The 17,248-nt window shown below is 48.3% G+C and overlaps 1 protein-coding gene across 3 annotated transcripts in view; it reads left to right on the top strand.

The window, feature by feature from the left end:
- GAS7 (growth arrest-specific 7) overlaps positions 1-17,248 on the top strand; it is a 222,964-nt gene that overhangs the window by 124,046 nt on the left and 81,670 nt on the right. For all 3 annotated transcript variants that reach the window (XM_012653947.1, XM_012653948.1, XM_012653949.1), the window contains exon 2: positions 11,444-11,564. In XM_012653947.1, the coding sequence (XP_012509401.1) occupies positions 11,444-11,564 (121 nt within the window). The remainder of the gene's footprint in view (positions 1-11,443; positions 11,565-17,248) is intronic.

The raw sequence follows: 17,248 nt of genomic DNA, 5'->3' as shown, positions 1-17,248 counted from the left end.
AAGGTGCCGGGAACAATGGCTTGAGGCATTTGGGTTCTTTGCAGCTTAATACTAAAGGAAGGCTGGGAAGGGTATTATATAGTATTTATTCTATCTCTCTCTTTCTTTTTTTTTCTTTGGCAACACCAAGTCTTGGCAAAACTCTCTTGTTTCCAGACGTTCGCCTCTGCAAAGGGAAACTGACCAGGAAATCATCTAGAGGGGCTCTCACCCTACCAGGAGCGCCCTAGAAAGAGTGTTGTAGGTGAACAATCCGCAGCTTGCCCTTCAAAAGTGCCTTCTAGGATAGGATAATTGATACCATTATAGATATAAACTAGCAGAGAAAATCTAGGGTGTATTTCCAGATCATTCACCTTTAGGACTAAGAGAAGTAGGCCAACTCCTTCCTTGCACAAACAGGGACATTTCCGCACTGACTGGCCGTAGCAGTGACCTGGGGCAGAGGGGAGGAGGATCCCCAGCGTTGGGCTGCTGCGCACAGACCAGAGCTGTTGCCCACAGTCTCATATCCTGCTTCGGGCATGTATTTCATTTCCAGTTTTCATTAGATCCCTTCACTGTCTCGGCGTCCTCAGACAGCATTTCTTTCCCTCCAAGTCCCCCAGTTGGATTTGTTCGAGTAGACGGAAGCTTATCTAGACCCAAAGAGTTTGAGACCTTTTCCTCTTTAGAGCTCAAAAGCGGTTGGGGGAAAAATGCAGCAAAAAAGGTAATATTTCATGAAGATTTGTGGTTTTTTTTTTTTGTCAGGAGGTCTCTGTCATCTCTTTTGTTTGTATGGGGGCTGCTTTTGCAGGCTGAGCTGGACATTTAAATGCTTTGAAATTTCCCTTGCGGTGGTTTTAGGCTCTGTTATAAATGGGTCATAGAACCACAGCGTTTGAGAGCTGGCAACCCCCTCGTTTTACAGATGAGGAAACAGAGGCCCGGAGAGGCTAAAGGAATTGCACACATTACAGCTGTTGCCTGGAAACATAGCGTCTCTTTATGCCTAGGCCTGTGTGTTTTCTACTCATGCTTGTGTTGTCCCAGGTTGGAGGTGGAATATCCGTGTGGCCTGGGGCTATTTTTATACTGCTAGCAAAGGGGGAGGAGGGAACGAAGCAACATTCCTCAACAGTCCATCAGGAAGTGGCGAGTTTGCATACAATGTCTCTGTTAATCAAAAGCTGGTGAGCAGAGTCACTCAGGTTTTCTGGCTTGGAAGCCAGAAGCTGGAACGAGCTCTCAGGAACAGACTACCTGGCCCTTTTTAATTGTGTTGAATTAGGACCAGAGAGACCTTGAAATGGGACAAAATGTGGGGGCTTTCTCTGGGGTTCTCCAAGCCCCTCCTGGCGTCAAGTAGGGGAGGAAGCGTCTGCTTCCATTCCTACTTCCGGAGTGGTTCTCTGTATTTCAGGAGCAACTGTGGGATTTCCCCCAACTCCAGTCCCGTGGCCCTAAAACATAGCCACAGGGCCTTTTGACACCCATCCCAAATCTCTTGTCTGAGGCCAGAGAAGTGACTCTGATGTTCAGTGGCACAGTTATGCTGGTTGATCAGTGCTGGGATTCTCCCAACAGATGCTGAAAAGTGGGCATCTCTCAGATCCTTGTCGTGCTGCATGGTGTCCCTGAGCAGAGACTGCCAGCAAAAAGGACCAGCCGTCTCAGATGTGCGGCGTGTGCTCACATCCACAGTATTCCTCGTTTCTGCGTTTTCTCCTCTACAACCCTATTAATTGGCCCTTCCGTCTTACACTTGCACGGAAGATGCAATGACCATAAAAATCTCATCCTCCAGGGTCAGAGAAGTAAGGGCTCATGCAGGAAGGTCTGCGAGGCCCACACTAGGCGTTTCTTTCCTACCCTCCCCTGCTTCCTCCCCCAGACCCTTCAAGGCCGTGAAATGATGTCTGAGCCAGGAGGGGCCGTCCAGCTTATCCTTGCAGTTTGCAGGATTGTTTGCAAATCTTTTCATCATGGAAACATGGAGACCCCATGTTTTCCAGCTTAGCAAGTTTTCCTTTGAGGGTTGACTTCCTGTATCCTTGCTGCATGGACTACATTGTAATTATGGTCATCAGAATTCCTGGTTAACCAGATCACTCCGTTGCTTGATAGGGTCAAAAATACAGAGGCTATTGTTCTGTGTCCTCTCTCTGCCTTGTCCTGAGAAACATACCCAGTGAGTTGATTGGCCCTCAGGGAGGCACTAGGGGCTCGCAGATAGATATCCAGGGTGGTCTACCACGAGCTAGGCAGGTCTGGAGTGTCCCAAGTGTTCAGCAGCCAGGCCCACAGCTGGAAGCTGGGAGAAAACTCTTGTGGCCCTAATGTCTACCTCTCATGGTGGGTGCCAGTGACTGTCCAGTATGATGCTTCTTCCTGCCACTCTGTGGACAGAGGACAGTGATGGGGTGGGGTGTGGGGGCAAGTAACTGATGCAGGTCAGGAATAACATGGCAGATACTCCGTGGGGACTGGAGATGAGCCCATGTGAATCACCCTCTGGGCACTTTTAGCTCTCATCCAGGGAGGCATGGAGGAGGCCATCTGACACGAGCAAATGGGGGTGCATGCCAGTGAGATGTGGATTATTGCTGTCATCCACTGTGACCCCCTCCATCTATCCTGAGCAGTGAAGCCTGAGGACACTTGGATCATGCCAGGTTTGAAAGAGTCCTGGAGACACTTGCATTTAAGTGATTAAAGCCTCATTTGGGAAGTTTCTGTTATGGACTCAAAGAGGCAGCCCTGCTAACCTGGTGATTTCTAATAAGAAGGGTTTGAGGATACACATAGAGGGTTCTAGCAAAACCTCTGACAAATTTTGCAAACAGAAAAATGGAAGAAACAGAGGTGACCTTCATGGCTCCCTTTGGCTTTGTGATGGTGAGAGCTGGAGGTGAGCCTGTGCACACACACGGGTCCAGACAGAGTGGCTTAGGGGACATGGACACGCTCAGACACAGGCCAGGGATATCCACGCATGCTTGTTTGACTGCTTCTCTGAGCTTTGGCTCTGAACCTTTCAAGGGCTTACAAAGCCAAGCAGTGGTACAAATGAGGTCTTTGGAAAGGACTGGCTTCCTGCTGAGTTTTCTCTCAACCCGCAAAGTGCTTTGGTCCCAACTTATCCACCATCATGGATTCCAGGGCTCGAGATTGCCTGCAGAAGCTGATTGCCCAGTAACAGGTGGTGGAGGTGGGATGCACAGCGCCAGGGGCTTTTAGCATGTCGTCTGATATGAGCCTCCAAGGACTCTTCCCTTCTATTGTGTTCCTTCTGTTTGGGAACATGTCAGTCTCCAGGAAAGAGACAAAAATGGACACTAGATGCTGAGGACTGAGGATGGGAGACACCTGGGTGGGTACCTGATAGCTTCCGTGGGAGGGAAAAGAGGACACAGAGGATGTTCCTTTGTGGGGATGGGAGGGCAGAGCAGTATTCTGCTTATGTCTCTCTCAGCGTCCTCACACACGGTCTCAGTGCTTCTCCTGCCTCTTGACCTTTTCTTGTGTTATCTGGAATTCATGACACAGGTTATTATTTCATTTGTTAAAGACAGCATATGTTGAGAATAGCAACATGTACACAGGACTCTGTAACTAGACTTATATATGTATTTCCTTACACTGCTTTCAGCGTTCAGCCTCGGTCCTTAGCACCATGGTTTCTTCATTCTTCCCCTTCCTTTGTCTTCGTCTTTCAGGCAGCTGGAGCCCATCTTTCCAGTACTTTTACTAAGGATGACATATGAGTGGTATTTTCTGAGTCCTTGTCTGTAGAAGAATGTATTTCTGTCGCCTTCACTCGTGGAAGACTTCTTGGCTACCGATGAAGGTCTTGGTATTTTCCACATAATACACCGGAGGCGTCTTTCTAGATGTGGTTCCAGAGAAGTTTGAGACCAGCCTTACTTTTATTCTTTTACTGGTCTTCCCACTTAGACGATTACAGGACTTCTGTCCTTATCTTTGTGTGTGTGCTTGTTGGTCTTTGGAACTCTGTTTGGCCTGAACAGTGTAGGACTTTCCGTGCTGCGCAGCTCAGGGACATCTTTCCCCCATGTCAGCCTCCGTTTATAGTTTCATTTCTTCTGGTCTCTTCAGGAACACCCACTATCTATATCTTGGCTTGCTGTTTTGTCCTCTTGTTTGCATTTTTTCCCACTTCCTTTGCACTCTGGGAATAAAAAATTCTTGTTTGTTTTGTACATAACTAATTCATGGTTGTTCTTTGTTTTTTTTTTGCAATACTAATTCTATGTTTTAGTGCAACCAATGTGCATTTTCCTTCTGTTACAACCTTTCAAACGTCCCTACGATTGTTATCATTTCCTGTTCCTTTTTAATGTAATTTTGTTTTTTTTCAAACCAACTTGTCTTTTTCTTTGCATTTGTTTTGTTCTCTCCTTGTGATATTTTTGCTCTTGTAACACAGATGCCATATCTTCCTTCCATTTATTGAGATTGCTAAACGGTTTCCTGAAATGTTTCTTCTAGATGCTATATGAGATCATGATTAGAAGTTTGTGTTTCTCTTGAGGTTTCTGGATACTGTACCTCAGTCTATTTTGTGCAGTTAAAGAAACACTGTATATTACCTTGTCTCCCCCCAGTTTGTGCTGCTGTAACAAAATACCTGAGACTGGACAATTTATAAAGAACAGAAATCTATTTCTCACGGCTGTGGAGATGGGCAAGTCCAAGATCGAGGCACCGGCAGGTTCCTTCTCTGGTTCCAAGGTGGCACCTTGCTGTGTGTCCTCCACAGGGCAGGAACACTGTGTCCTCACACGGCAGAAGGCAGAGGGCAAGGAGCAAGCTAGTGAATGCTGCATGAAGCCCGTTCTATAATGGTCTTCATCACGTTCATGAAAGAGGAGGCCTCATGACCTAGTCACCTCTTAAAGGCTCCTACCACATTGGCAACACCCCAGTTTTGGAGGGGACACATTCAAACCGTAGCAGAGTTCATTCAGTGGATCCGCTAAAAGTTGGGATTTGTTCGCAGGTGGGGCACACACTCCTCCTCCCCCCACACTGCTGTTTCCTGTCTACTTGTTTGGTGAAATATCCTCCTCAAATCTGTAGCCTGGTTCCTACTATAGTTCTCAGTTTTCATTCATTCATTCAATGCTCTCAGCACATTGCACTGTGCTGAGACTAAAGAGCAAGAGGGATGTGGCCCTGCCTGTCTTCCTGAATCTTATGGCTTATTTCCCTGTTGATACGATGGGTCTCCCTCCTTCTCCTCTCCACCTCCTCCTCCTCCAGGCCAAGTCTCTGAATCTCTGTTTTAAAAGAACACGAAGATGCTGCCAGGGTCCAGCCTGCTTCCTGTAAAAACTGCTGGTGAAAACTACACCCCCAGAATGCACTGTGCCATTGCCAGGGGTCCCCTGCTTTCTCCCCAGCTATTTTCTGTGCATAAAAATGTCTGAATGTGGACAGAAAGGCTGCCAGGGCTGGGGAGAATAGTACTTCACCTGTGAGACAGAGGAAAGATGCCCGATATTCTTATAGACACAGACTCTGAGGCTGGTGACATCATTGTGGGATGTGGGGCCCTCGTTCTTGATTTGTGTCTTAACCCATAGTCACCTTGGGTAGCTGTTCCCAGCACTGTGTAGGAGTCTGCCCACCCTAAACAGGTGTCCAGCAGAAAGGCGTGAGGTAGAAGTGAACTGCCAGCCTCCAGCCCGGCTGGGTCTTGGTCTCCCTGGTGGTCCTGTGCAGCCCTGTCGGTAATTGGTTGACTCCCTGTTGAGTGCAGAGCTGGCGGTGGGGGCCACTGCAGGACTACTCGGGGTGCAGAAGTAATGAAGTGGCTCCCAGGGATGGAGGGCTCCCAGGCACACCCCTGTGCCCTGGCTGCTTCAGGGTGTCCATCTGCCTACTTGGTTGAGGAAGGGAGAACTTGCTGGAGAGTCCTTTGTGGAGGAGCCTTCAAGCAGTGCCAATCACGGCACTGGGCTCATTAGCAGGCATTGCCATGGCAACGGGTCTGCCAGAAAGTGGCTCGTTAGGCTGACAACTTCAGAGATGTTATATATAGATCTGGGTGTGGGGGGAGTGGGGGTGTGGGGCCCTGTGGATATGCCTTTCTTTAGAGCTCCTATTGCTTCTGGGTCTTGGGTGTGAGAAGACGCAGAGTGGGAGACCTTAAAACTGTCTGATCTGGCTGCTAACGCAAGTGTCTGGAGACCACCCGTTAACCCCGGCAAGTCGCGTTTGCTCACAGCTTTAGGAGAAGGTAAGAGTCAAGTGCTCCTGGAAGCCTCCGGAGCAGGGAAAGAGTCCCGTAGGTGGAGGTGGCACCGCGTTGAACTTGAACTTGGAACGGTGAAGGCTGTGGGGAGCAGAGTAGAGGGGTTGGTACTGCCTGGAGGCTGCAGAGACGACTCAAGTCTCTAAAATAGTCTATTTGAAGGGTTCAGGGCTAGGGGACAGGATCCTGTTCTTTAATAAGTAACTGTGCAGCTCAACACTGTCCTTTTTTACAAATCGTGCTTATAAAATTTTATGATCTTGGTTTTCAGTTCAGAAGTGATGTCTCCTCTCAGCTGCTGCCTCTGAAGCTGCAACGGAATGGTTCCAGAGTACACTGAGCATAGGACTCACCCAGGATAGCGTTCAAATGCAGACTCCCAGGCTGCGGGTTGGTTTAGTGGTTGGATCAGGGCCTAGGAATGTGCAGCTCAGCTCACATCCAGGTGACTGACAGGTGTCCCAGGGTGGCCACATTTTGAGAGACACTGCTGTAGGGGGATTTGTTCGTAATCTCTAGGTGACTTTGCTTGCCTGTTTTTTTATTTTTTTTAAATTGGGGAATCAATGGCCACCATTAAGAGGAAAATTTTTTTGGTTGTGTTGTTTTAAATAAGGAGACAAGGAAGTCAGCCTACAGCTAGGGAACGTGACGGCTTGGACGCGGGTGGTGATATTTTTGTACATCTCCTGGGAAGGCATGTATGCTCACTTGGGGACCGTGACACAGGCAGGAGCATCAGGCGTGAGTTGTCATCCTCCTTAGGTGGCAGCTGAGATGCTGGGTGGTCCCCGTGAAGAAATGGAGCTGATTATGTGTGGCTGGGGAGAGATGTAGCCTGGCTTTAGGTGACTGGACAGAAGTCTCTAGAACAAAGCTAATATTTTAAAGTAGTTTGTTTTTACCATGTAATTAGTTGTGCAACATGAGGCAAGTTATTAAACCCTCTGAATCTTAGATTTCTCATTTTAAAATGGGAACAAATGCCATCTGTGAGGCAGGCGTGTTGTAAAGATTAGCTGATTGTCTAAAGCACCTGGCCCAGTCCTTGGTGCACTGTAGACATTTGGTAACTGGTAAAAGTTACTATTGATGGGTGCAAGTGGGATCTGATTCAGATATTTCTTGAGTACCTATTAGACTAGGGTTCTGAAGTGGTCTAGAAACCTCTTAATATTACATATGAAATAGGGTGAGTGTGTATGTGCACACACATGCACGTATTTTGGGAGGCACAAGATCCATAGCTTAGATTCCTAGAGGTAGGGCTTCCATATATAGTTGAGCAGGTTGTCTACTGAACAAGAGGGCCCAGACGAGGGAGGAAGGAAAGGGACTGAAACCTGGCCTTGCACTCTTGCCGAAGGATGGCCCCTTCCAGAGGAAGAGGCAGGCTTTTGTAATTCTCGCAAAGACACCCTGTGCATTAGGTGAAGGATTTCCGAGTTGGAGGAAATCACTTTCATTTCCCCCACCCCCACCGCTGCTGATCTTACTCCCTCTAGGTGGAGTCCCCAGCCCCCTGGGCTTGTGTCACCTCTGCTTCTGGTTCCTATTCCCGTGGGAAAGAGCTGACAGAATTGAAGGAAAGAAGCCACAGGACTAAAGAAGGGAAGGGAAGGATTTAGTTTGGAAGGAAACTAATCAGAAGAATAAGTTTGGGAGAGACCTTAATTACTGGGTAATTATTCACACTGTATCCTCTTGGTGACTTGGGGGGGAGCAGCTCTGCAGGAGGCTGACTGCTCCTGCCCCTCCATGGCCACAGAGGGTGAGATAATGTTGGTGCTTTTGTCCTCTTAAATGAGGGCTTGAAGGTGGGGAGGTCTAACTTCTGCCTTCACCACACCTTTTTTTAAAAAAACTTCACATTCTGGTCAAATACATAGAACATAAAAAATTTACCATCCGTGACATTTATGCATTCACAGTATTGTGCAACCATTACCACTATCTGGTTCCAGAACATTGCCCTCCCCCCAAAGGGCAAACTTCTACCATTTCCCACCACCACCCCGGCCCCTGGCAACCACTAATCTGTTTCTGTCTCAATGGCTTTGCCCATTGTGGGCACTTCGTATCAATGGAATCCTCCACTATGGGACCCTTTGTGTTGGCGTCTTTCACCTACCATGATGTTTTCAAGGCGTGTCTGTGCTGTAGCGGGTGTCAGCACTCCATTTCTTTTTATTTCTGGAATAATGTTGCACTGTATGGCTGTACTACATTTTGTTCATCCATTGATGGGCATTCAGGCTGTTCACCTTTTTGGCTATAATGAATGATGAGCATCATATACCAGTTGTTGTTTGAACATTTGTTTCCAGGTTTGGGTGTAGACCCAGTTTTCTCCACATCTTCCGACTCCTGACTTGTTTCAGGGAAGCCACCAGGAGGCACGTCTTTCTGAGAGGGGAGACAGGCAAAGGGACTGTGGCTGCCTGGGGAGCCGGTGGCAGAGAGGCGGACCCATGGCCGCGCAGTGGGGACGGGGAGGCCGCCTTTGCCACATCGGCTGAGTAAGAAAATAGGCCTGGTTGGCCCGGGTGCCCTCCTTCTCCCCTGTTCCATCACCTCGTGACCCTTCCTAGCTCAGCACCAGCGGTGCCTCCCACCTTCTGTAGGGTCCCCCATTTCCCAGTTGCAGAGACCTCAGAGCAGTTACTGCATCTCCTGGACTGTCAGTGTCCTCACGTGTTCTGACCCAACAGGGTTATTTATTTAGATAAATCAACCAGAGCGATTCTAAAGAGAAAAGTGCCATGCACGTGGCCAGGGGACGGGCATCATGACTGCTCCTTCACAGATGGGGCACTGAGTGTCAGAGGGTTCGGCTCACTCGTCTCCAGTCCAGCCTTCTCACCAGAGCACCTTAGCCAACATCTTAAGGTGTTAACCTCCCCGGCAGGGGTTAGCACTTCAAGTCCCGGTAGTCTTGGAAACAGAAACCTCAGAGAAGTGACCGCTGATGGTGACACTTCAGGCGCAGTGATGGTGTCAGTGCACTGTCCTGAACGTCACAGCACCGTGGACAGAGGCTGTGAAGCACCACCCAGCCCTTCCATCGGGAACCCCCATCCATTGAGCATTCCTGGGGACAGGCACTCTCCTCGGTGCCAGGTCTGTTATTGTTGATCCCCCAAACGTCTTCCACACCTGGACTAAGATAATTATTCTCTGCTTTACACATGCGCAACAGCCTGGTTGAGTGAGTCATTTGCCTGTGGTCACGTGGCTGCCAAGTGGCGGAGTCAGGACTGGCACTGAAGCTATTGGAGCCTGAAGCCTGCTTTCGCTGTGCCTCCGGGTCCCCCTCTCTGCAGCCCATTTCTGGCCATGTCAATCTCTGACCCTTCTTAATACCCTTTTACAACTTCTCATTTCCTCCCGGGTTATTTGGACAAGCACCAGTCTAGTCTAAGCATATGTGATTAAAGAGAAACTAAAATATTTCACTGAAGGGGAGGGTACCTGGCATCTTACCCCTGTGGTTCTAGAATACTTCTCTATTCAATCAAATACTCATTCTCAACCCTCTTGCCCCCCACCCACCCCTAACCCCACTGGCCAAAATGCACATCTGCTGTACATAGGATACGCCACATGCATACGTACACGCACGCACGCACTCTATAAGACTATTTGTCTTGTGTGGATTTGGGCCCTCTTCCGATCCAGCAAAGGCCAGAGCGGTGTATGAGGCCCAGGTAAACCTGCTCAGGTGTGTGCTTGTGCTTAGTGGACCTGGTTTGCTAATGAAATGGCAGCTTGGGAGCCTAGGGGGACACCGGCCTGGCTGCTGTCCACCTCGCCATCACCTGCTTGCCTAGAAGACAGTCTTCCCTACAGAATGAAAGAGGCGCTGTGGGTTAGCAGGAGACAGACACATCCAGGGCATGGGGGAAAGCTTTTAATTAAGTTGTGAAAATTCATAATGAAACATACACTTCGGCTACACAGAGGGCCGAAGCGGGGCCGTGTTTACTCAAAATCCCAGGAGTGGCTGGCTCACTCGGATTTCCTCATTCCCCCTGCTGACCTGCAGGGCACCACGTGGTTTTGCAGCCTTCACAAAGCCCGGGAGCTGTATCTCTGCTGTTCCCTCTCAATCTATTGTCTTGTCTTCCAAAGCAGGAGTTTTCGGTGCACACGGCTGGGGGATGCTGAGGACATTTGGGGGCTGATTACCTGCAATATTTCTGAACAGGCCCTGGCTGTGCTCAGAAAGTCACGGCCACTGTCTCCGTGGGGCTCAAATTCTGATTTGAGTCCATTTACTGTCTTCAAAAGGCACAAGCGATTGTGTGGGCTAATTTGGACCCTCTGTTCTTATTTTTAAATGTTCTTTAGCCAATAACTTTTATTTTGGAGTTTATTGGGGGAAATTTAGAGGGAAAAGTTAAGTAGAAAGGAAAGAATAAAAATTGCCCATAAGCTCACCACCTGGGGAGCACCACTGTTTTTGCATCTGTGTTGATTTCTGGTCTCTCTATGTCATATGTATTTTTCTCTGATTTTTTTCAAATGAAAAGTAATGCTGTAGGTGGTTAAAGAATTCAACTGCATGTAAGTGCATACAATGGAAAGTCAGTGTCTGTTCTGTCCCTGAGTCCTAGGTCTTTTTGCCAGAGGGATTTGGACACTTGATGAGAAAAGCTGCTTGTAGCTCTTCCTGGCTTCTCAGGAATTATGACAGAACGCTTTGTGTCTCCCTCTGCAGTGACTTGCATGAGTTACCTGTGCTAGCTTTGCACAGCAGGCCCGGGGTCTTGTCTGCCACTGTGCTCAGTGGTCCCAAGAATTTTGTCCTCAGATTCCGCAGCAGGAGCTGGTGGAAGTGACAGGGTCCCTGGAAAGTACAGCACCTCTGAGACTGATTTTCTAGGGGGCTGACAAGAAGAAAGTCCAGCTCTGTTAGCTGACTGGCATTTCCCTCTGTGCTCCTGGGGAAGCTGTCCCCTGTGCAGTGGCCCTGAAAGCACAGGTGCTTCTCACCCCTCATGCTCATGCAGCCCCTTAGATCACACGTGCTGCCTGTGACCTCCCCCCAGGGGGTCTGTGGGCCATGCACTCTCCAACGTCCAGCTATTCTAGGGTGACTTCACCAGCCCCTGACTTCCTGGTTTAAAAACACTTGCAAAAATGCCAGATGGATGTGACCTTCTCTTTCCTCCCCAACAGAAGCCTGGAATGGTACCCCCTCCGCCTGGAGAAGAAAGCCAGACTGTCGTCCTTCCACCTGGCTGGCAAAGCTACCTGTCCCCTCAGGGCCGGCGCTACTATGTCAACACGACCACCAATGGTGAGTCACACTCGGGGGAGCATCCTGCACAGGCCCCGGGCCTCTCTCTCTCTGGAGGAGCAGTTTTTTCCTCCCTCCTCCACCCCTCTGTTTTGGGGCTCTTTCTTCATGAATCTGTGCCCAGGGGCTGCAGTAGAGTCTTGCTGTCCCCACAGTGCTGAGTGGTAGGGGTCCCAATCTGGGTCGTGGTCCTGGGAGTTATCTTCAGAGGGACGGCTGCCCTTCGAGGTTTGGTCATCCTGGGAACCTCACGCCCACCCTGGGCATCTTTGTTGGACACAGTCCCATTGTCTGGGCCAATGGGATCTCAGAAGGTTCCATGGTCAGCAGCTGTTTAGATCAAGGCAACCAGGTTAAAGTATGGCATGATTTCTTGGAACTTTGAATGTACTAATGACACTGAAGCTCTAAAACTGGGATTGCAAATGTGAGGTTTCCCTAATTTCAGCACATCTTTTTCTCTTTCCCTAAGTATCTCCCTGTCTGGTACTTCTCAGAATGTTCTTTGGGAAATGCTGGGGCTACTTGTGGATTTTTTATCCCATCAGATAGCACAGGGTCCTTGGGCATGTCCGAGTTGAGTAGGACCACACCTCAATGCCCACAATTATGTTGGGTTTCCTAGGCCCTCGAACGACCCCGGGATCCCCGGATATAAGCTGGGGATGGTTTATAAAGTGGGCTGCACAGTGTGGCAGGGTCTGCAGCAAGGTGAGCAGGGGGCACTGTTGCAGGCTGTGGTCTTGGACAGGGCAGCCAAACCAGCTAATAGCCCAGTGTCTTCCATGACTCCCCCAGGAAATTACCATGAGAGAAGTGAGAGGATTAAAAGCAAGGAAGGATGGATTTGGTAGGAATCATAGACATGTGTGCCAAGGCAGAAAGTAAAATTCTACCCAAATCCACCTGCTGTCTCAGCCTTGGCCTCTCACTTCTCTCACCTGTGTCCACCTGACTTCATGGCCACCTCTGCCCACCCGAGGGGATCGTTAATATGTCTCATGATTATGAGCCTGCACCGGGAGGGGTCCTGGTGACAGGAGCAGCTGCTGGTTAGCAGAGACACAAAGAAGGCAGCTGACAGCTGCCACTCTGGACTGCTGGCTTATTCATATCCCCTGGCAACCTGACCCTCCTTGGGCTCAAAAGAGGGGGTCTAGTTGAAGAAGTATCAGAGTTTCTAGGAAAAGGGAAGTGGGACTGTTTCTGACCGTTCTAACGTTATGCTTCCTCAAAACAAACACATGAGCAGCTCTGCACTGTTACCCGAGACTTGAGGTTTCAGAGGAGGGTGTGTTTGTATGCAGCACCCCATCTGCAATCCACAAAATGCAGAATTTGGACCACAGGATCCTGAGATCAACAAGAATTTGGATCCGCTCTTGTCCCGAATTAGCTCCTCTATTGCCAAGGGGAGTGCGGGAAAGAAAAAGTGGCTGTCTAAAATCAGCATCTTTTTTCAAAATCCTTTTTTTTATCTTTTTTAAAAAAATTAGAGAATCATATACTTTCAAGTTAAACACTCTACTGTTGTAGCATGAAAGCAGCCACAGACATGGGTAAACAAATGAGTGTCACCGTGAGCCCATAAAAGTTTATTTATGGATGCCGAGATGTGAATTTCAAATAACTTTTACATGTTATGAAATATTCTTCTTTTGATTCTTTTTCAATTGTTTGACGATATAAACGATGATCTTAGTCGGCGAGTTCACTGCCCGTGTGATGATAGGAGGAGGGCCAGGCTGGCCCACAGGCCATAGTGTGACCCTGCTGTGGTTCAACTGTCGGCTCCAGGAAGACCGACCCCACTTAGCCTTCTTCTCCTTTTCTTTTATGCTGAGGGTAATTCCAGCTCCTTGGTCTTTCCTTCTAGATACATGCCAGTTTTATTCATTAATTGTTTCATTCATTATTTATCTGTTTGTTTGACTGAATCATTCATCCAACACATACTTACTGACCCTCACGTATGTGCCAGGCAGAATGAGTGTTGAATGCTGGAGATATAAGAAGAACAACAAAGCAGTCCTCGCCCTCAAAGTGCTTATCTTCTTGCAGTGAAAGCAGATTTTAAATGAATACCTATTTGATTACAATCATGAGAAAGGCTGTGAAGAAGTCCAGGGTGTTTTAAGTGCATGTGACAGACCCTGGGGAGTCAGGGGAGGCTTCCTGGAGGAGGAGGAGGCGATAACTTTCAGCTGGATGGGAAAGATGAGGAAGGAGTTAGGATGGGAAATGCCCTGCTGACGGCCAAGAGTCAGTCATGTTTCGTGCAGGCCTTGAACATCATATTAGGGATTTTGCTCTGTGGCCTAAAGAGAAGGGAGCTGCTGTCTTTCTGCTTCTCCCCTGGAATCCTTTCTTAGACCTGTTTTTGTTTGGTGTTTTTAAGGTTGTTGAATCTGACTGCCTTTTTGCAGGAAAGTGTCTATCGGAATAGCCACTCATTCTTCTCTTAACCTCCGGACTCGCCGAGGCTTCTGAGTTTGTGCCTCACTGCGGGGCTGGCTACAGGCTCCTTTCTGCCCAACCCCTGCTGAAGCCCCTTCCTCCCCGCTCCAGGCGGCAGTTCATGGGCACGCCAGGCTCACTGCCCGGGAAACGTGGTCCCTGTTCTGAGTGGGCCATTCCTGTCTTCCTGTCTATCTGTCTGTCTGCCTTCCTTCCAAATAGTTCCAGTTTCCCTCCCTCAATCCCTCATTTCTCCTTTCCCAGTGAGCACTTGGACGTCATAGGTGTTCTGTCTCCATTTTTATACCACATACACACATAACCGGTTGAAAGTCTAATTTGCATTTGCATTACCTTGCTTTGGCTAATCAGCTTATTTCCACATCCATTGAGGATTTTATGAATGAGGTTGTCATGGTGCTGGCCACTGTGCCAGGCTCTGGGGATACAAAATCAAACAAGATGCCGTCCCTGCTTTCAGAGACTGCAGTTCTAATGGGGCCAGAGAAACGTATAAACCTCTAAGTGTCATGGATATTAGCATGGAAATCTGGGGGCTCAAGGAAGGGGTTGCTAAACTCTATCTGGGTATCAACCACGTCTTTGAGGAGGGCCTATTAATTCAGGTGTCCAAGCGCAGGTTTCAGCACGAGCAAAGGCAGGGCAGCAAGAGAAAGGCCGACGTGTCGTGTGGCGTTGGTAAGGAAGAAGAGGTGACAGAGAGTCAGGGGTCTGATGTACAAAAGGCCCCCCAAGGCATTTTGAGGGGTCGGATCTTTATCCCGTGTGCAGCGGGAAGACTGGAAAGTTTCCAAGTAGTGGCATGGCATGATCGGAATATTGTGGCCAGGTTACCGTGCAGCAGAGTGAAGGCTTTAAGGCCAGTAAGCATGGAGCCCGACAGACTAAATGAGAAGAGAAATAATGAGGTCAAACTCCAATTCTACAGCAGTGGCTGGAGCGGAGGAGGTAGACTCTGTCAGACAGGATGTGGCAAGTCTGGGATAGGGAGCTCTGATTCCTTCTGGTTTTCTGCCTCGTGTGATGGAGCCATGCAGTGAGAATGGGGGATACAGTTCTGAAGGGAGAAAATGAGTCCATGTTGAATGTATAGTTCTTGGGAGACATTCAGGGAGAGATGGCTGGCATGTTTGCATAAATGGATTGGTGACTTAGGGAACATCTAGGCTAGAGATGGGAGCTTGGGGAGCCATGTGGTACAGGGCCTGGCATGCAGAGAGCAGGCTAGATTTCATCCCTCCTGGCCCCCTTGTGCAGTGACCAACCTGTGCAACCACACCTGGTGGTCCAGGATGTGCTTTTCATCAGCAGAAAGATGAAGTCATGAGGATGCAGAAGATCACCCAGAGCAAGTCTGTAGGTGGGAGCTTTGCAGCACAAGGTTTAAGGGAGTGGCCAAAGAGACTTAGAAGGAATTGTACGAGGAACCTAGGAGGAGGTAGTGTCATAAAAGGAAAAGGAGGAAAGATCGTCAAGGAGGGGAAGTCAGAGATAGACTGGAATATAGATCAGATTTATGTTTGGGGTGATATTTTAAATCACTGGGGAAAGCACGAATTATTTAGTAAACCGCGTTGGGCCAGATCGCTAGCAGGAAGTTTCAGTGGGTAAGCTAATGCAGTAACGCTGCTGCTTTCATGCAAACTCACCAATGCCATCGGAGCATGCTCCATGAGACTTTGGGAGGTCCCCATCTCACTTATTCCCCCACAGCTTGTGGCTCTCCAGGGAATTTCATCATGCAAAGTGGCCTTCAGTTCAGCCCCAGGAACTCTAGAGGTTCTGGTATCAGGAAATTGCTTGTCCTGTACTCTCCAGAAAAGTGCTCCATTCCCACCAAAAGTTGACTTTGTTGCTAAAAGTTTGGGCTGTGTTTAGTTCATGGGTAGTGAGCTATTATCAACAGCCTCTAGCGTTAAGGGGACTGTCTTAGTCTGTGTGAGCCGCTATAACACAATACCACAGGCAGGGTGATTTATAAATAATAGAAATGTATTGCTCACAGTTCTGGAATCTGGGAAGTCCAGGATCAATGCCAGCAGATTTGGTGTCTGGCGAGGGTCTGCTCTCTGGTTCATAGAGGTGTGTTTTCTTGCTGCATTCTCACAGGGTGGAAAGGGCAAACAAGCTCCCTTTGATCTCTTTTATAAGGGCACTAATCCCACCAGGGTTATCATGACCTAATCACCCCCTAAAGGCCCTTCCTTTTAGCACTATCACATTGGGGATTAGATTTCAACACATGAATTTGGGAAGGACACAGACATTCAGACCATAGCAGAGACCTCTTACACAACAGATGATTACATTTTAAGAGAGATAGCACAACATTGTTTGTTCCATTTATAATCAGAAGGCCAGGTATGCATGCTTAATCACTTAACGGTGATATGGTCACAGGTACTCAGGTTCTTTTTGGAGAGATGCCAACCTTTTAGATATCGTTTAGGATACATTTTACCATTGGGATATTGTAGGAGTATTTGAAGCCACTATTGAAGTCCAAGATTAGTTTTGTTTAATGTATGAGTCAGTATTTCACTTTGTATTTATTTATCTTTGTACACTCTAAATCCAGTAGTTTTATTTATCTATGTCTTTTATTTTTAAGGAAAAGGGATCATTTGGGGTGGTATCTTAGCCCTTTTTCGATAGAAAGCAGAGCCTGAGGCAAGGATTAAGTGTTAACACCTTATTTAGGAGATGTCAGCCCAGAGCTGTGAGGGCGAGTATGAAGGGGAAAAGAGGCCAAGGAAGAAGTCAGTGATGCTGGCTAGTGTTTGACCATGAAATGCAGAGAGACCCGACAGGTCACTCAGCAGGTATGTTCACTTCTCTAGAAAGGTTGCAAAGAGGAGCCATAGGGAGCTCTTGGAGTCCACAGGGAAGCGAAGATGTTTTATCTGCTCACCTCCTTCTTGTCTTCTGTTTCCCACTGACCAAGCTTTCTCTCTTGGAGGGCTATTTCCCTGCACTTTTGGGTTGTATCATCTGACTCCCAACAGCCTCTCAGGAAACCTGATTACAGTCCTGACAGAGTGATGCTTCATCGAAGCCCAAGGGGGGTGGTCAACAGAGCATGAGCGAGATACCAAACAAAATTTTAATAGAAGGTTGCTGTTGATGGACATATGAGAAAGAGTCCAATGCAGAGACTCTTCTAGAACTGAGTGCTGTGGTGCATGTTTGGCTCCAGTGTCAGACCT

The sequence above is a fragment of the Propithecus coquereli genome, unplaced genomic scaffold, assembly GCF_000956105.1.
Source record: "Propithecus coquereli isolate 6110/MARCELLA unplaced genomic scaffold, Pcoq_1.0 Scaffold435, whole genome shotgun sequence".
Lineage (NCBI taxonomy): Eukaryota > Metazoa > Chordata > Mammalia > Primates > Indriidae > Propithecus > Propithecus coquereli.
This window is presented reverse-complemented; position numbering and strand designations above follow the sequence as displayed.